This window comes from Myxine glutinosa, chromosome 12, assembly GCF_964187855.1.
Source record: "Myxine glutinosa chromosome 12, kmMyxGlut1.1, whole genome shotgun sequence".
Lineage (NCBI taxonomy): Eukaryota > Metazoa > Chordata > Myxini > Myxiniformes > Myxinidae > Myxine > Myxine glutinosa.
This window is the reverse complement of record NC_136272.1, coordinates 76,329,711-76,350,472: the sequence shown is the minus strand read 5'-3', so window position 1 is coordinate 76,350,472 and position 20,762 is coordinate 76,329,711. Positions and strand designations below refer to the sequence as shown.

The 20,762-nt window shown below is 41.9% G+C and overlaps 1 protein-coding gene across 1 annotated transcript in view; it reads right to left on the bottom strand.

Moving 5' to 3' along the window:
* The window catches only part of PKHD1L1 (PKHD1 like 1), a 513,959-nt gene that overhangs the window by 312,195 nt on the left and 181,002 nt on the right, over window positions 1-20,762 (bottom strand). The window contains exons 33-36 of the mRNA XM_078766275.1: window positions 13,795-13,978; window positions 8,561-8,703; window positions 5,690-5,794; window positions 4,803-5,034 (exon numbers count right to left, since the gene is read on the bottom strand). Coding sequence (XP_078622401.1) covers window positions 4,803-5,034; window positions 5,690-5,794; window positions 8,561-8,703; window positions 13,795-13,978 — 664 coding nt within the window. The remainder of the gene's footprint in view (window positions 1-4,802; window positions 5,035-5,689; window positions 5,795-8,560; window positions 8,704-13,794; window positions 13,979-20,762) is intronic.

The window sequence follows — 20,762 nt, the reverse complement described above, 5'->3', positions numbered from 1 at the left end:
CCATTCGACCATTCGACCAATTCGATCGATTCGATTCGATTCGATCGACCATTCGACCAATTCGATTTGCCAATCAATTTGACCGACCTTTGCTTGTGTGGAACGGACTGTGAAAACGATGCGGACTATATTGTCGGATACGACACACAGGACAGTGATGACGAACTCTAAATGGCATATTCTGTAATCGTGTATGTTTGATGCCATTGACTGCCTGTGTATATTTTGTCATTGACTGCCTGTGTAGATGTGAAGTTATACTGACTGCATGTGTATATATGATTTTGCTGACTGCCTGTGTATGTTTGGTGATATGAATTATTGTGACACATTTTGATGTTATTAACTGCCTGTACAAAATGATAACATGTATTTGATTATGCAACTTATCGCGAATATAAAGACAGTATTTTGCAATTCAAAACCTTTGATTCGCGTCTTACCATTCCCCATAGCACTAATTTGATACTTTCATTGGATTCCTTGTCCCTGAAAATATAGGTTTAGTATATTTTTTAAAGTTTTTAGGGTAATTAGAGGCAGAAATAGAACAAATATGTATTTTACAGTGGCCATTTTGAAAATCCAAAATGGCCGCCATACAGGTATCTCTCCAAATGTAAACATTGATTTTTAGTTTCCTTATGCTATAACCTTTCCAAAAATGTATAGGTTTGCTAATCTACCATGATTTTGAACGAAATATAATTTATTGACATAGTGAACCTGACTAATACCTCACTACCTCAGCCAGGCTGAACAATTCCAGATCTGGATTCGGACCTGCACCAAAATCTCATCGGCTTGTTCTTGTCACCTAACCAACTCATCCACCTAGTTTTGTCACAAGTCATCCACAACTTTTTGAAACATCATGCTATACATCGTTTTTGGCCCTATCACTCAATGGTGAAAAATCACTTATAATTTAAAAATTCTTGTTGACGGATCCGTTTTTGGATCTTCACCAAAATCGAATTGATTTATCCTTGTCACAGCAACTTTTTTTTTCTTTTTTTTGAGAGCAGGGACATGGGGAGATCTATGGGAGGGAGAGGGCTTGGGGGGAGGAGGCGTGGGAATGGGGGGGGGGGGATGGGAGAAGTATAAAACACAAGGACACTGCAAGGATTTCCAGGAAAGAAGTTGGTATTTCAAAGTGGATCTGGGGTGAAATTAGCGGGGGTAGAAAAGATCAAGGGTTTGGATGGGGAAGAAAACAGATGGTGGTGAACAGCTGTTTTAAAGACCTGGAGGGAGGAGTGGGATTGAAGAGAGTGAGGGAGTTTGTACCAGAGGTGGGACAAAAGAAGCATGAAAGAGTGAAGGTGAGCAGAGAGTCTTGATTTTGGCAGTTTAACCAGAAGAAGGTTGCAGGCAGATCTTGTGCGACCTGTAGGAATATTTGGGGAGCAGAGCCCAGTGAGAGCTGGAGGAGCAAGGCCGGAGAGGAGTCGGTAGAAGACAGAAAGACCACCAACCTGCCTGTGGTGAGTGAGTGAAAGGCCCTCGGAGTTAGCTTCATCGCGGGAGATTCCAATGATTCTGAACGCTTTGGTTTCAACAGCGTGAAGACAAGCTAGGTGACAGGCAGGAGCACCGGCCCAGAGGGGAGAACAGTATTCCATTGAGCTGCGGATGAAAGCCTTGTATGTGGTGAGGAGCTCAGGTGGCGAAAGGAAGGACTTCACACGACGGAGGATGCCCAGTCGGCGACTGGCTTTGGAGGCCAGATTTGAAATGTGGTTTTCCCAGGAAAGATCATGGCAGATAGTGAGACCCAAAAGCTTGAGTGACAGAACTTCTTGCAGAGGATTATTCAGAAAGTAGATGGGAGGGTTGTCCAGTCGGTCTTTTCAGAGAGACATATTAAGAGTGTGAGATTTGTCAGGATTGAAAGACATGTTCCACTTGTTTGACCAGTCTGTGATTTTGTCCAGGTCTGCAGAGAGTGAGGAGGCTGCAGACTGCCGATCTCAGGGATGAGGAATGGAGCGGCAGAGAGTGGAGTCATCAGCAGAGAGAGAGAGAGGATTTTCAAGAGTCAGATAGATCATTGATGAAGACCAGAAAAAGCACAGGGCCCAGAACACTGCCTTGAGGAACTCCAGCCTGAACAGGAAGGGGAGATGAAAGAAACCCATTCAGGGCCACACGTTGACTACGATGAGAGAGGAAGTCCGCCAGCCATGCGTGGAGATTTCCATGGATACCAAAGGAGGAGAGTTTGGTGAGCAGAGCGGGGTGCCAGACCGTATCGAAGGCACGTGATATGTCAAGGGGGACAGCTCTAATTTCCTGTTTGGCATTGAGGACCTACCTTCCATTGTTGAGACAGCAGAAGCAGCATGTCCAGAGTAGAATGGCCTGGTCTGAATCCAAATTGATGATCAGAGATCAAGCCATTGGAGAAGAGGAAAGATTTCATATCCGAAGCAATGATGGATTGCATGACTATGCTGATAATTGGGAGAAGGCTGATTGGACTGTAGTTGCAAGGATCTGTTTTTGCACTTTTTTGTGAAAAGCAGTGATGTTGGCTGATTTCAAAGTTGATGTCAGATGACCTTGAGCAAAAGAGAGAGAGGGAGTGAAAGAGCGGCAGAGCAGGATTTTAGGACCCATGGGCTGATGCCGTCAGGTCCAGTTGCAGAATCAGAGTCGAGGGTTGACACTTGGGGTTGGCTTCGCAGTTAGGGTGCCGGCTTGGGATCTTAGGATCCTGAGTTTGAATCCTGGTTGATCATTGAATTAACGCCAGGGGGTTGACTCAGTCTGTCATCCTTCCGAAGTCGGCAAATTGAGTATCAGCTTGCTGGGATGAATAGAATGCGCTGGTGTGTGTCCCAGTTTAGAATAGGTGCACCGTATCCCTGCAAGTTGTAAGAGGCGACTAAAGGGAAGGCATCAGGAAGGGCATCTGACCATAAAACCATTGACTCAAAAATGGAACCATGATGATTGCCATGGGGCCCGCAAGGTTAACCCCCGCCATAGCAAGGAAAATGGCCTTAAAAGGGGGATTTAAAAAATAATTATACAGATACCTCCTGTACACCCCCATTTCATCTGAATCCGTCCATAACTATTTGGGATATCGTGCTATATATCGTTTTTGCCCTATCTCTCAATGGTGAAGAATCCCTCTTTAAAATGTTGGCTCCAGATCCGAATCCGGATTTTCACCAAAATCTAATCATTTCATCCTTTTCACATATCCAACCTCCCCACCAAATTTTGTCCTAATCCATCCACATTGAGATATCCTGTTCAAAACAGCCAAACAAACAAACAAAGACATCGTGCAGAGCATGACACTTTCAAAATCTACCCCCTCCCCAAAATAAAGTTGCCATGGATACATCAAATTTTCCATTTCATCAAGATTATAATAGATCTTTATCTAAACTCGGGTCAATTGGATGAAAATTGATTATTTTTCAGATGAAAATTGATGATTTTAAGAGTTTGACCTTGATTTTTACCTTTGACCTTTTGACCTCAAATAGTTGGTTTCCAAATTCAGTGATGCACTATGCAATAGCTCTTTAATTTTCAGGTTAATCAGATGGAAATTGATGTTTCTTTAAGATGAAAATTTATGATTTTAAAAGTTTGACCTTGAGTTGACCTTTGACCTCAAAAATAATTGCTTTCCCAATTCAGTGACCCAATTTGGAAATCGTCTTCAAGTTTCAAGTCAATCACATGAATAATGACGATTTTCGAAATTTGACAATAGCAATAATTTTGCACCACCTGAGCAAAAAATTTGCACCAACCTCGCAAAAAATTTGCACCAACCTAGCAATTATTTTGCCCCAACCTAGCAATAATTTTGCCCCAACCGAGTAATATTTTTGCCCCAACCTAGTAATAATTTTGCCCCAACCAAGTAATAATTTTACCCCAACCTAAAAATCATTTTGTCCCAACCAAGCAATAATTTTGCAGCAACCTAGCCATCATTTTCCCCAACCAAGCAATAATTTTGCCCCAACCTAGTAATAATTTTGCTCCAACCAAGCAATAATTTTGCCCCAACCGAGTAATAATTTTGCCCCAACCAAGCAATAATTTTGCCCCAACCTAGTAATATTTTTGCCCCAACCTAGTAATAATTTTGCCCCAACCAAGCAATAATTTTGCCCCAACCGAGTAATAATTTTGCCCCAACCGAGTAATAATTTTGCCCCAACCAAGTAATAATTTTGCCCCAACCTAAAAATCATTTTCCCCAACCTAAAAATCATTTTCCCCAACCAAGCAATAATTTTGCCCCAACCGAGTAATAATTTTGCCCCAACCAAGTAATAATTTTGCCCCAACCAAGCAATAATTTAAACCTTCCTTGGATGGACAGCAGCAATATGATGCAATATGATGTGATATGATGTCCTCCATTTCTTAACGATATAATTAACCCACAGTTATTCAGGAAGTCGCAATGTGGCAGAAACATCGCAAAATTCTGCCACCAAGTAACCATTGGACAATTATGGTGAGTCAGCTTTTTGCCTCATGGCATCTTGATTACAACCCAGTTTCAGGAGCTGCTGCACACCAATATAAATCATGTGCTGTTTTGCTTTGTTGGACAAACATGCACATGCAGGTGAAAAACAAACATGCACATGCAGGTAAAATGTTTGTAATAGTTCCACAAAATAAATCAAATTATACTTTTTGAAATGAGGTTTTTCTTCAGAGTAAGTTTGTATTTATTACAACTTTTGTTTTTGTCTTGTCCAGTGCCAAGTATAACTAATACGCATGTGGTGAGTTTTAGGATAAGTACCGACATGTTGTACAAAGTAATCAAATGTTTCTTGCATATGTGTGTACCAGATGATGTTCCAGAATCAGAGCTGTAGAGAGGGCCACCATTGTAGTTTAGGCTGGAGGCATGACCGATGCTGTAGATCCTAAATCGCAAAGCACTGATAAAAGGGGGTGATCTCCATTTCCATGTCACTGTGTCTCCCACAAATAGGGAGAGATGAGCTGGACTCCATCCATAGCCTTCACCAAATCCTTCCCACACATGAACATGGAAAAAATATATCAGAATACATTCAAGAATAACTAACTGCAGGAAACAGAAGTGATGGCTGATTGGCTGATTGTGACATCTGCAGATAAAAGCATATGGCCTGCGGCAAGAGGAGTCTCTGCAAGATAAAGTGTTTGTTGATGATAGATGGGAATAGCTTTGAGTGATGGTTAGTTGCGGTATTGAGAGGGTAAGCAATGGCTCGGTGAGATTGATGGGTTAAGATGATTGCGAGTTGCGGGGTGGACAAGGGTAAGGTGACCATCAATCGTGGGAATGAGGGGTTGAGGTAACGACAAGAGAAATGAATGATAGCTCATTATTAAATTGATTGATTGTTGAGCTAATTAATAGAAATCTGTGGGATAAATTGCACAATGACATCACCAGCAAACTAGATAATAATGGTTTTAAAGAAATGGCAAAAACTCTTTGCAGGAGTAAAGAGAAACTATCATCAGAGCAGAAATCAATTGCATCACAATGTCATGACATCACTGTCACTTTAGCCAAGGGGTTGGTCATTCGTTGCAAAAGTCTTTCTTTTGCCACAACATAGCAATGTCCCTTATCAGGAGGCATCACATAAACAGTCTATAGGCAAGCAAGTCGATGAAATAAAACTCAATACTGCACCAGGATGGCTGCCCCAGTTCGTGACAATATGTTCTTGGGACACGTTTGGAGTATCACATTCCACTTGGGACCAGGAGGAGTTCTTCACTTCACATCGCAGGGTTCCTGCACAATCACAAAACATACGACAAGAGGAAAGAGTAACGTTTATCTATCTAATGCTCATTTGGCAGGTGCTGAATGATTGTTGCAGAATTAAAGGAAGGTACGTCACAAGTCAGCAAACAGTGTAAGAAAACAAAGACATTTAACAAACGGCATACCTTCTAAAACTGTATTTGCCATATACTCATTAAGACTCCCCCTATAGTATAGTATGTATATATGTATGTATGTATGTATGTATGTATGTGTATATATATATATACTAGCATGACTCGGCACGCTCCGCACCTCACCACACGTCGTTTCAGAGGGACAGGCATCTTTGACCATTTTGGTGTCTTTTGGGTCTTCAGGGTCTTTTGGGCCTTCATGGTGTTTTGGGTCTTCAGGGGCATTTGGGTCTTCAGGGTCTTTTGTATCCTCTGGGCCTTTAAGGGTATTTTGGGTCTTTGGGGGGTTTTGGGTATTCGGGGTATTTAAAGGTCTTTTGGGTCGAAAGGGTCTTTGGGGTCTTCAGGGTGTTTTGGGTCTTCAGGGTGAAAGCCCACAGAATCTTGTTTCTCACAGTCTGAGAGTCCTTTAGGTGCTTTTTTGCAAACTCCAAGCGGGCTTTCATGTGTCTTTCACTGAGGAGAGGCTTCCGTCTGGCCACTCTGCCATAAAGCCCAGATCGGTGGAGTGTTGCAGTGATGGTTGTCCTTCTGGAAGTTTCTCCCATCTCCACACAGGATCTCTGGAGCTCAGCCAGAGTGACCATCGGGTTCTTGGTCACCTCTCTTACCAAGGCCCTTCTCCCCCGATTGCTCAGTTTGGCCGGGCGGCCAGCTCGAGAAAGAGTCCTGGTTGTTCCAAACATCTTCCATTTAAGAATTATGGAGGCCACTGTGCTCTTGGGAACCTTCAATGCAGCAGAATTTTTTTTTGTATGCTTCCCCAAATCTGTGCCTCGACACAATCCTGTCTCTGAGCTCTGCAGGAAGTTCCTTCGACCTCATGGCTTGGTTTTTGCTCTGATATGCATTGTCAGCTGTGAGACCTTATATAGACAGGTGTGTGCCTTTCAAATCTTGTCAAATCAATTGAATTTACCACAGGTGGACTCCAATCAAGGTGCAGAAACATCTCAAAGATGATCAAGACAAATGGGAGGCACCTGAGCTAAATTTCAAGTGTCATAGCAAAGGGTCTGAATACTTATGTAAATGTGATATTTCAGTTTTTTCTTTTTAATAAATTAACAAAACTTTCTAAAATCCTGTTTCCTCTTTGTCATTATGGGGTATTGAGTGTAGATTGATGAGGGAAAAAATGAATTTAAACGATTTCAGCATGAGGCTGCAACATAACAAAATGTGAAAAAAGTGAAGGGGTCTGAATACTTTTTGAATGCACTGTATATATATATATAATTTATATGCATGACGTCAGTGTCATAGGGTTAGTGTGCTTCCTTAGTCATATATATGCAAATATAGAGGCAGGTTAGGCAAATATATATGACAAATATAGTCATATATATATATATATATATGACTTTCCCATTACAGACAGTTCTGTGGACTCATTGTTCGACTCCCTCCTCTGGTCTTGCACCCTCTGCTCTTTTGGTCCTTTGTCCCCTCTACCACCAAGGTTTCTGCTGGGTGAAAACAGTCCATCATCAACCCCCTTCTGGTGAAACTGCCAAAATCCAGGATCACTGCTCACCCACTCATTTGTTCCTGTTTTTCCTGCCGAGGAAACAAACTACGAGTACGACATTCTCTTCAATCCCATGCTTCCTTCCAGGTCTTCAACACAGCTGTTCAGCACCAACTTCGTCATCACCCAATCCAAAGTCATGATCTTTTCTTCCACCGCTAACCCCACCCCCTCCTTCCAACATCCACACCCACCAAATCGCCCTCCTTCCAACTTACCAGTTTTTCCATCCTGCGAGTTTCCTTCTCTATCAATATTGTCCTTTCTTGCCCTCCATTCATCCCCATATTCATTGTTTGTGCAGTCTCCCTGTACCCTGGCCTTCAACTCTGCTGTTGGTGACCAACATGCTCCTCTCTTTTTCTCTCTTTTTCTCTCTTTTTCTCTCTCTCTTTCTCTTTTTCTCTCTCTCTTTCTCTTTTTCGCTCTTTTTCTCTTTCTCTCTCTCTCTCTTTTTCTCTCTTTCTCTCTCTGCTGTTCATCTTGTCCTCATGTGACTATGTATACTTCTTTTTTTTTTTTTAAGAACATTGACCACTTCAATAAATAACTTGTCACTGCCTCCTATCCCGATCTATGACAGCTACTCGGTTTCCTGTTCTTGAGACAATGGTATGTGCAACTTGTCAATCTATTTTTCACACTTATCATGCTCTCCTCTTCGCTAATTTAATCTTATGCAAACCTTATAGCAAAACCATTTAAATCCCTTGAGATGTTGGCCTAATGAATCCCGATTGACAACTGAAAATACGCACCTACCCTTCCATTGATGTTGAACTTACTGGTTTGTGTTGCACAGATGCTTCCCACCAATTTGTTTTGAATATCGACACGATGCAATTGCTACCTTGTTCTCCCCAAGCAGACCAAACCAACACCGTCCTAATTCAGATTTTGAAAACCTACGTCCAGCATCCCATGATGCCTTTGTTAAATATTTCATGCTCATACTTCAAATATTTTGACCTTTAAGCCTGTTGATTAATTTTGAAGCCAATTACAAAAGACTAGTACATACTGTGTAAGGATTCAGTGGAAAAATTTAACAGATTAGCATCTTACCAATTGTTACGATGTTCTCTGCTGCGTTGTTGCTGAAACCCTCTCCGGTTAAGGTCAACCTTGTCCCACCATACAAAGAGCCGAGATGAGGGTGCATGTCCTTCACCACCAGCATATACTCCACAACGTTTTCCACACCAGGGCTACGTGCACAGTGTACGTACGTACGTACGAGAGAGAAAATTTGTATTAAATTAGAAAAACCTCACGAACCTTTTCTGCATCCATACTCCCTGCAATGTAACAAAGTTGTTGTTTTTAAACAATACATGCATCCCATCAAATGAATTTTTCTGTTAGCTTACATGAAGTTTTTTATTTTTTTTTTGTATACAGAATCGAGGCTCGTGAAACATTTATCACACAAAAAAAAAAAAATCAAACAGACACACAAAGTATATAATAAGGGGAGCAGTAGACAAGATGGGGAAAGAAGGGGAAGCACATAAACACAACATTTGAGAGCAGGGACATCGGGAGATCTATGGGAGGGAGAGAGATTGGGGGGGCGGAGGCGTGGGGAGGGGGGAGGGGTGAGAGAAGTATAAAACACAAGGACACTGCAAGGACTTCCAGGAAAGAAGTTGGCATTTCAAAAAAGTGTATCTGGGGTGAAATTAGCGGGGGTAGAAAAGATCAAGGTTTTGGATGGGGGCTGTTTTAAAATCATAAGAGACTAGGGCATGCCCGTACTATATATAAGCTAGGACGTGCCCGTACGTGGGTGCCCGTTCCTTGCCAAAAAAAAAAAAAAAAAAAAATTTGTGTAGGGGTGTGTGTGTGTAAACATCCTAGGGCGTGCCCGTACGTGGGTGCAAAAAATCATGCGTGCAAACAACAACAACAAAAAAAAGCTTTGAAACCACGTGGCAGTAACGACCACAGAACCCCCCCCTCTATTTACATGAATGGTTTGGTCCATTCGCAACGACCACAGAACCCCCCCCTCTATTTACATGCAATGGTTTGGTCCATTCGCAACGCCAAAGCGAACGGCGAACGGCTAAATCGCCATAGCTCGGTAAGTACTTGTCCGATTAATTTCAAACCTTGAAAAGGCACATCCTCGGGTCCCCAGCAATATACCTGGCAAGTTTCAAGTATATCGGACCGGTAGTTGTCGAGAAATCGTTGTCGCATACATACACACACACATACACACAGAGATTACTGGAATTATAGATAGATGGTGGTGAACAGCTGTTTTAAAGACCTGGAGGGAGGAGTGAGATTGAAGAGAGTGAGGGAGTTTGTTCCCATACATTTTACACACATTGGGAAATACTTCCCATACATTTTACACCTGTGCAGTTTTCATTTCATGATTGCAAATCGAGAAGTGCCTTTTATTGTTTTTGTTACGACGAAAATTGAAAAAAAAATTAAATTAAATTAAATTAAATAAAATGAAATAAAAATAGATCAAATTTGAAAATAAAATTTGAAAATAAATTTGTAAAACAATTGAAATTTTTTGGCATATGTCGGTCCGTCTCGTTTGTATGTTTGTCTGTGAGTGCGATAAGTCGCGAACGCTTTCAGCTATCTTTGTCAAACTTTACCAGAGGATTTTGGAGGAAAAAGAGAGGCTGCCAATGTCATTTGACTATACATATTGTTGCGGATTTGGGGAAACCCTGCACTTGGTGTAGTTATTATAAATATCACCCTCTGTAAATAGTAATTCTTTGTAAATACCTCCATCAATTGGTAAAAGTCAAAGGTCGTCCCTTTAGCTTGTCCATCGCATACACGTAGCAAATCATAGGCTTCCCTCAATAGTTATTTCTTTATTCTATGTCAGTATAAGGCTCTGTTTTTCCACTAGTTCATTGCATTGCACCGAATCAAATAAGGTAGAATCCCTTTTTAATTGCCCAAGAAATTGTATTGCCAACCGCAATTGCCAACCGCGTTCGCTGCCATGCCATGTGCTCTAACTCGGGGAAGAAGGGCGTGCCCGCCCATCGTCATCGGGAGGAGGAGTCAGCCAAGCGCCAGGAACAAGGCGTGGCTTTGCCAACGCCTCATCAAGGGGTGGGATCGGTGAGCCCTCGCGACCAATCAAGGCCGAGGCGAGCTCACCGATGGGCGTTTCCAAAAGGCTGGCGGTTTGATCGCCACGCCCCTCATAAAAGGAGGCTGAGAGGGACTGCTTCAAGAGAGGTGTGAAGGACGAGAGAGTTGAAGGAGCCCGAATCGAGAGTCCTGTCAAGAGAGACGCGCAAACTGCGGGAGTACGAGTTCAAGGGAGACGCTGTTCCAACAAGCCTTGCCACGACAAGCTCCGACGCGTTGCTGCGAGCATCCCGGCGGTGTGGACCCGAGGGTGGAGAGTCGGCGGCTGCTCGCTCCCGGCCCAGCCGTTCTGCAGTCCCACCTGAACCTTACACCCCTTCCAGCCATTCGTTCCTGCCTTCATTCCCCATTCGTGTAAGTCTGACTGTCGTCTGTCTGTCTGTGTTGTCTGGGGTTTAAGTTAAGCTTGTTATAAGAATTGCACTGTGTCTTCTTCTTCTTCTGTAAGTTATTTTCGTTTCTTTCCTTCTCCCTTGGTTTCTTTGGTTTTGTACAATAATTAGTAATAAATACCTGTGTTCTTCCTACCTTTGCCTGTTTTCCTTCACATCCGTTCATTTTAGAGGTTTCCACATTGAGTTCCTGTGGCACGATTTCGGCCAACTCATATGAATCGGGTTTAGTTTTTGTTAATGGCTCGAACCGCGGGCTGCTAAAACCGCTCGGCAAAATAACATATTGTCCGTGGTTTCGAGCGGAGTTACCCACCTGCCTTGTGGAGGGATTGCCGGAGGTGTACGGGAATCCCTTGACTAATCGCTTCGGGCAATTCCACCCCACAGGGGAGTGGGGTAGCTTCAGGATCGGAGACGGCCAGTGCAAATAGAATGGGGATTAACCCCCCCCCCCCCCCCTCCCGCCAAGGGGAGCACCGTACTCCGTTTCCGTAACAATATATATATATATATATATATATATATATATATATATATATATATATATGTCAAAGCTGTCAAGGTGGCAGTGACCTAATTTGCATAAAACGGATATGACCACAAAAGTGTTTGTGCTGCATGACGTCAAACATGACACAAATGAGTTGAAAAAAAGATGGACAAATTCCGAAGAGATTTTTTTAAAATCCGATCGTTATTACAACACAAGATTTCTGTTGGGGCTTGGGGCGAGCTGACTCATTTACAAAATGGCGGCAATCCGTTGACGAATAATATTGTTTCCATGGCAACGAAGTCACCCATGTTAAAGTATAAGGGGTTTTTGTAGGGACAAAATAAAAGACGATAACTCGGAAATGCTTCAAGATACAGGTATCAAATTGCCAACCCTTGCTGAACATTGGCATGCCTCCCTGGCATAGAACACCACCTTCTCATGATGACCAGAGGAGCTATAATTAGGACGGATGAGTTATGTATTGCAATATGGCTTATGACTGTTACTGAAACATTACTGTGACATTTTAGTAACATAGTACTTTGAAAATAAACTATCGAAAATAAACAAATCAGATGCTTAAATGTTCATTGATAGAAATCGTTCCTGAGCCACTGGTGGGAAAGATATCTTCAAAATGACCATGTTCAAATGCCAAGGTTTTCTCGATTTTCGTTATACCTGTTGGTATGAGCTGAAAACTCGTGGTCTGTATGGTAAGGTTTTTAGGGCTTTAGGGGATTTAAATAAAATAAATAAATAAATTTTTTAAAAAAACTTACTTCCAGGGGTTCAGGGTGAGGGGAAGACCCCAATTATCTCCATGCAAATGTGCATTGTTTAATGGCACTCCTGGTGGTGAATATGCGTATTACAAATTATACCACCAATAATTCTGGGGGAAATAATCCATATGTAAGGATGTGTTCTTCACTAGTAACAAAACATTCCAGTACATTTTTCTTCAATGCACTCCTGAGCAATTTTTCTTTAACCCATGGTTTGTAATCAGGGTGTGCACAGGAAGGTTTTCGGCATTGAAAAAACATAGTTCCAGGTGTTCAGGGTATGTAGAGGACCCCAATTCTCTTCATGTAAATGTGTATCATATATGCTTGGGTAGAGATGCCGGTGCTATATGCAATGAGCTTAAACAATGTGAAAACTATTTGCACATCCATGGAGTTTCTCCACATTGATTTTCATGATGTTCACACAATGAATCAATCACTTCAGAGATGGGAGGAAAGCAGTTAATTTTCCTCCCAAGCAAAATATCATGTTTTGGGGCCTATTTCTGATGCATACAGTTTCTTCAGAAAGTCCCCTCGACTTTTTTCACATTTTGTTGCACTACAGTCTGAGCTTAAAATGAATTAAATTGAGATATTTTTTACCCTTCCCCAGATCTATGCCTCCTCACAATTCTATCTCAGAGTTCTACAGACAGTTCCTTGGACTTCATGGTAGAATTTCTTCTCTGACATTCACTGTCAACTGTGGGATATAGACAGGTGTGTTTCTTTCGAAATCATGTCCAACCAATTGACTCGGCCACAGGTAGACTCCAATCAAGTCGTAGAGACATCTCAAGGATGATCAATGGAAATTGGATGCACCTGAGCTGAATTTGGAGTGTCATAGCAAAGGGGTTGAATACTTATTGACTCAAGACATTTAGGATTTTCATTTTTAATTAGTTTGTAAAAACTTATAAAAAAAATAATTCCACTTTGATATTATGGGGTATTATGCGTAGTTCAGTGACAAAAATCTCAATTCAACCCATTTTAAATTCAGGCTGTAACACAACAAAATGTGAAAAAGTCTCGGGGTGTGAATACTTTCTGAAGGCACTGTATGTTCCGATGGCACAGTGTCTTAAGTTATTACTTTACTTGTAATACTTTACTTGTGGCACTACTTTCCACTTAGCTGTATTTGTGTTTGATTTCCATGACTGTTCAAAATGCTTAAACTTGCTTGAGGAAAATTGCAATTAACATGTAAAACCTGACACTTTGAAATTACTCTGGTTTCAGTATGATTCCTTGCTGCCGGCTTGCTGTTGAAGTAATGTACGTGATATTTTTTCAGGTTTTTCTCATTTTGAGTTTTTACAGGAACTTTCAAAGAATAGAGATTACAGGCTGCCCCATTGTCTTATAAGTTACCAAAACTTGAGTACCATGAAGCTTTCCATAATTCTGATGGTCTTTTGTTAGAGTGCATTTCTAACTCCTTAGATTTCCCATTCGTACGCAGTTTTTGCATAGCCATTCAGGCCAATGGTGAGGTGAGCCACATGGAGGCCTGGAGGAAGACTTGGCAGCTGACATATCACACTTTCATTGGACCAAACCAGCACAGGGCAAGCTGCATCTGCAACGGTCACTGCCCCATCTTCTCCAAACCCAACACCCATCAACGTGAGATTTCCTCCACCTGAATGAAGAAACACAGAATCTAAGACATGACTATCCAAAGAAGACAATCTACAATCTTATCTGCAATATATCACATATATTTATTAAACTTTTTTTTTTAAACAGCTTGTTTGTTTGGAAAATGTTTGTTGCTGTTGTAATGTTGGCATTGAGGATGCAAAATCCATGTCTTATTCTGTTTGACTTGCATGCCAAGAAAAGCTTGTCGTTGAGGATTCTGCATCCCATTCAGACATTTTTCTGAAGCATAAAGTCAGGTGCACTTTTGCGATACAATCCTAAATTGCAGTTTTAGTCAAGTGTTCTTGATTGGCCAGTTATTAAATTTTTTGAATACAGAGTCAATACCCGTGGAGGAGCTAGAACACTGAACGGATCAGGATGCAACAGACCAAAAGGAACAGTAGAGAGAGTTGGAAACACCAACAGTGGGGGTTATGTGCAAGAGGCAGTCCTGGAGAAATAATGGGTGTGGGGAGGAATGAGGGGTAGGGAAGGAAGCATGGGGTGGAAAAGATGGATGCAGAAGCAAACTCTCAGGAAGGAAAAATTTGGAAATGGTGGGCTTAGGGAGGAGGTACTCCTTCAAGCTGTAGCTGGAAGGCTTGTATGTGGGTAGGTGCACCAAGCTAGGACTTTGGATGATGCAGGATTTCCAGTTGGCGACCGGGTTGTGGAGGCCAACTTTGAAATGTGGTTTGCTCAAGAAAGACCATAGCTGATCGTGAGACCCAGGTGCTACTGGACTCTGTGAGACCCAGGAGTTTGAGTTCCCATCTGAGTATTGTTCCCTTCTAAACCATAGCTGCCAACCACAACCACATCATCATCGGGTCGATCTCGATCGGACATTGTGTCTTTCGGTTGCTAATTATATTCACTAGCGTGACTAGGCACGCCTCAACACACGTCGTTTCAGAGGGGTAGGCATCTTTGACCATTTCGGTGTCTTTTGGGTCTTCATGGTGTTTTGGGTCTTCAAGGCCATTTGGGTCTTCAGGGTCTTTTGGATCCTCTGGGCCTTTAAGGGTATTTGAGATTTTTGGGTTTTCAGGGTCTTTTGGGTCTTCGGTGTCTTCAGAGGCTTTTGGGTCTTAAGGGTCTTTTGTTTCCTCTGGGTCTTTAAAAGTCTTTAGGGTGTTTTGGTTATTTGGGGTGTTTTGGGTCTTCGGGGTGTTTTGGGTCTTCGGGGTGTTTTGGGTATTCAGTGTGTTTTGGGTCTTCAGGGTGTTTTGGGTCTTTGGGGTCTTTTGGATTTTCGGGGTCTTTTGGGTCTTCTGGGTCTTTGGGCTGTTTTGGGTCTTCGGGGTCTTTTGGGTGTTTTGTGTCTTCGGGGTCTTTTGGGTTTTTGGATATTCAGGGTCTTTTTGAGCCTCAGGGCCTTGAATGGTATTTTGGGTCTTTGGTCTTCGGGGTCTTTGGGGTCTTCAGGGTATTTAGGGGTCTTGGTGGTCTGAAGGATCTTGGGGGAATTAAAGGGTCATCAAAGGTCTGAGGGGTCTCAGCAGTCTTAACGCAATTAAGAGGGTTAATTAAGAGGGTGTTAATTTTATTTGAAGAAGAAGACGTTTTCGTCGCATACAAACACAAGCGTTACGCCGAGGTCCCCCGTCGGTGAAGTGATGTGAATTGACAAAGTGGAAGACGCAAGGCGGCCATCTTGGATTTTGACGTGGCGACCAAATTTTCAATAGCGTTCTCCCTTATGCGTAGATACACACACACACCAGATTAGAAGTTAGTAGTTCGTTTATTTTTCAAGATATTTTGCTCACAAGGTTCAGACATATATATGGTGGCGGCCATCTTGGATTTTAATGTGGCGACCCAATTTTCAATAGCGTTCTCCCTTATGCGTAGATACACCCACACACCAGATAAGAAGTTGGTACTTCGCTTATTTTTTCAAGATATTCCGCTCACAAGGTTCAGACATACATGGCATCAGACATACATGGCGGCGGCCATCTTGGATTTTGACGTGGGTTGCACCCACACACCAAATTAGAATTCGGTCCTTCGCTTACGCACGCACGCACATACGTACGCACGCACGCACGCACTGACACACGGACGGAGGGGAAAACCATAGTCCCCCTTTCGCTCCGCGGTGCGACGGGGGACAATAACGACATACATAACCATATACATTTGCTCTATTATAATAAGATGTAATCTTGAATGCCATAAACTTAATACGTACTCAAAAATAGCGGACATAATATATCGACAAATCGAATGCTTTTTTTCTTTTTCTAGATTCCCCTAGTTTCTCGATCTCTGCTTCTCCTCTCACATTATCTTCGCTCAACATCAACCCCTCGTTTTGTGCTGGGCTGCAGCAAGATGTAAAGCAGTCTGATGCTGAAAAATACCATGCCTTTGACGAAGAGCAGGCGAGTTATCGCCGGCATCATGAACAAATGACAAATTCCGGGTGTTACAACTATCCTCCAAGAAGCTTCATGTGGCTGCAATTTGCAGATGCTGAGATGACCCATCACCTCCACCTTCGGAAGGTACTTAAACACATGGCACGTGGTGCACAACTCAGGGTGACGACCACTCTGGGTGTTTTGGGTCTTCAGGGTATTTTGGGTCTTCGGGGTGTTTTGGGTCTTTAAGGGTAATTTGGGTCTTCAGGGGTCTTGGTGGTCTTAAGGGTCTTGGGGAATTAAAGGGTCGTCAAAGGTCTGAGGGGTTTCAGCAGTCTAAACGTAATTAGGAGGGTGTTAAATTTATTTGAAGAAGAAGAAGACGTTTTCGTCGCATATAAACATAACGACATACATTACCATATACGTTTGCTCTATTATAATAAGATGTGGTCGCAAGTTCCACAAGAGTACGCAGTATACTTTTTGTCAGAATTTATGATCTTCATCGTTGAAATGCCGGGTAACAAGTATTTCTTCTTCGCCATATCAACTGGTGAGGCCCTGCTGCCGACATCAGGATTCCTGGCATTGAGGTTTACGTCTCAAAGTTTTGACCATACTTTGTCTGTCCCCTACCCTCTGACCTGTCCCAGTGTCCAGTATAGCTCATTGGGTCATCGGGGCACGCAAGCCGCTCCATGATCGTCAACGTGATAGTCAATTGGAGCAGTAAACAGATGAGGACCACAACCACAGATGAGGGGAACCTAAGTTCAAATTCCATAGAACACATTGTGTGTATCCATTGTCTACTATCCTTGTAATTTTTGTAAAAGTATACCGATTTCTACAAAATGTCCTCCAGTTGTAAGTAATATATGTACATGCTTCTCCATAAGCTTAAAGTAATTGTAAAAAAAAAAAAACTTCAGGTGATTTCATAACAGGTGCAAAAATATATGAATACAATGCTGGGTTCTACAGTCGTGTCCTGGTACAACTAATTTGGCACAATATACAATGACTATAGTGATCAGTTGGATCAATTTAAAACCCTGGTGTTGGGCTAGCGGCTAGGGTGCCAGCTTAGGATCCTAGGATCCTGGGTTCGAATCCCGGTCGATCGCTGAATTAACGCCAGGGGGGTTGACTCAGCCTGTCATCCTTCCGAGGTCGGCTAATTGAGTACCAGTTCACTGGTGAATTCCCTGGTTGTCGTTAAAGGCGGCAAAAAGGGTTGGCGTCAGGAAGGGCATCCGGCTGTAAAACATTGCTTCAAATAGGGGACCGAAAAACAACAACAACCACGGTCCCCGAAAAAGGCCAACCCCCGCTTGCGGGGAAAAAATGGCCTCTAAAGGTGGTTTTTATAGTGATCAGTTGCTAATTATAACGACGAATTAGCACTTCAGTATAATGAACCACAAAATACTTTGGCTCCTGGAAATCATTCCAAAATACTTTTGAAAGATCTATTTTAAAGATCAACAAAAACAACTTGCATTTCAGAAAATGAACAATTTCCATGTTGCTAAGACATTGAAAAATGAAATCATTCCACTCCGCCAAGTCTGTGGCGAAATGAGCAACTCCCAGCTGTTGCATCAGGAATCCGGAGCAAATTTAGATAATTTCAGGCCATCAAGACGGTATGAAAAGCATCCATGATGCAGAATAATCTTCATCAAGCCAGAAAGCGAAAGAATGAGAGTTTTGACTTCGGCTCGGATTTTTTGTTATTCCTCCGCCGCAGAAGTAGCATTATATTTTTGGGTTGTCCTTCTGGCTGTCCGTCCGGCTGTCCATCTGTATGTCTGTCTACTATCAATTTTTGTCACCACGATAACCTGTTAACCACTGAAGGTATTTTTTTATCAAACTTGGTAAAAAGTGTATTACGATGCAAAGATGAAGTAATTCGATTTGGGATTCAAAGGGGCAAAGGTCATGTAACCTTCAGCTGAAAGTAACAGATTTTAGTTACCACAATAACTTGTGAACCCACTGAAGAGATGTTGACAAAACTTGGCATAACTATGGACTGTAATAAAAGTACGAATTTGTTAAATTTGGGGTTCAAAAGGTCAAAGGCCTACAGTCAAGTGCCCTTTAATTGAAAATCTGTGTTACTGCAATAACTCTTGAAACACTCAAAATATATCAACCATACTTGACAAACATATGGACATATGTAATATGTAATATGTATTACAAACATATGTAATAAAGAAATGAACCGATTCAGTTTAAGATTGAACAGGTCAAAAATCATGTGCCCTTTGCAAATCATTTTGCAGACCACAATTTCAGTTGGAAGGATCTGATATTCTCTTTCTACTTATCTGTTCTTTCTTTCTCTTTCTCTTTCTCTCTCTTTCTCTTTCTCTTTCTCTTTCTCTCTTTCTCTCTCTCTCTTTCTCTCTCTCTTTCTCTCTCTCTTTCTCTCTCTCTTTCTCTCTCTCTCTCTTTCTTTCTCTCTCTCTTTCTCTCTCTCTTTCTCTCTCTCTCTCTTTCTTTCTCTCTCTCTTTCTCTCTCTCTTTCTCTCTCTCTCTCTCTCTTTCTTTCTCTCTCTCTTTCTCTCCCTCTTTCTCTCTCTCTTTCTCTCTCTCTTTCTCTCTCTCTTTCTCTCTCTGGACTTTTATTTTTCATATGACCTTTAAATGAGATCAAACATAACAGTGGGTTGGCATCTAACGTGGGCAATGGACATAGGTGTATCCATTAATGCATTCGCATCTAATTTTACTTTCTAGTCTCCTATATTTTCCACAACCGGTGTGGAAGCATGATGAAGAAATCTTCCTTCAAACATTCATTCAAACCGAGGTGACCTGGCTGAGTTAAGACAGATTCCAATGGAACAGCTACAATGAACAGCAGCAATAATGAGGATGCTCCCACCACGCATCCCCAAACCCTCTCCCACTCCCCCACCCAGCTCCCTCTCCCCTCATTAACTCAAGTCAGGGTTTACTTCTTACAAACCCAAACCAAAGGGAAAAAGTGCAATTTGAACATTTCATATTATTCCACACAGGCATCATCATCACATTCATTTAATGACCTTTCCCCCTATTTTAGATGGTTCATAGATTGATGCCACATTTCAATCTGGTTCTTTCATTTGCATCTTCTTTCTTCAGACCAATCTTTTCATGTCGTCGTTCATATCTTCCTCGCCCTGTCTTCTTTCGCATGGCTCTGTCTTTTTCAATTTGCTTCAAAACTTGCTATCTTTTAAATATGTTCATCCTCTATACTTCCAGCTACATGACAGAACCATCGACAGTAAGTCTTCACTTTTTCAATTCTCAATTCAATCTCGAAAATGCAAAGTATTAACGTATTTCTAAGATCTTCACTCTGCCATTTATCTTTCAAAATAAAATGCCATACATCCATCTTAACATATGCATCACTGTTCTTTCTATTCTTTCATTTTCCATTATCAGGGCCCAAGTTTCACTATCATAAAATAGAGCTGGTCTTAGGCAGGTTAAATACACTCTTGCCGACTCTACCCTTGGCAAATACTTGTTTGTTAGGATACCGCCTCTAACTTTTTCTAATTATTCCAACTAGCAATGGTACCCGCCCTATGGGTGGGGCTTCAATTGGGAAGCCCAAATGAAAAGGCAAAATATCAGAAATTGAAGGCTTTTTTTATTTTAAACGATTCATATAAACATCCGTTGAATCATATCACATGCAAATCATCAAAACCTAAACAGTACATGGCGCCAAAGATTGAATTCTGCAAAACGGAAGCGGCCGCTACACGTCTTTCTCAATCGCACGTTTATGTGTGAAGAGTGCGCGCCGAATCTGTAACACGGAAGTGGCCGCTACACCTGTTTCTCAGTCACTTTGCACATGCTGCCGTGTTACTTCGGAGCCGCACGTTTATATAGGAAGAGTTCGTCAGGAGTCGATCTACTCTCTCCTGGTACGTAGAATAAACAGTATTTGTAGAATTTCAACAAAAGCCACATCACTGTTCATATCGGTAAATATTATTCCATCGTGTTTGGAAAAACTGGAAAATTGGAAAACTTGGAAAAACAATATAGCCTATTTTACTCCCAGGGGTCCCAGGAATGCCCACCCAAAATATCGTTGCGATCGGTTGAGCCGTTTTTGCGGTACCTTTGAACGGACGGAAGGACATTTGGTGAATTAATAGTAAGATTACATATGCTTTTATCCTAGTCCTTACAGCCATTTATGCTCCCCCACTGACTTCCAACAAGTGTCCGAAATAACAAAATTAATTTACTTTTTCAAATCCACTACTTTAAATTTCTTCCAGGATTATAAGGTGATCAACTTGTTTAGTTCCTTTTTAAACATTCCTTACATTTAAACCTACCAGCTGCTGAAAGGCAACGGCCATTCACACCACT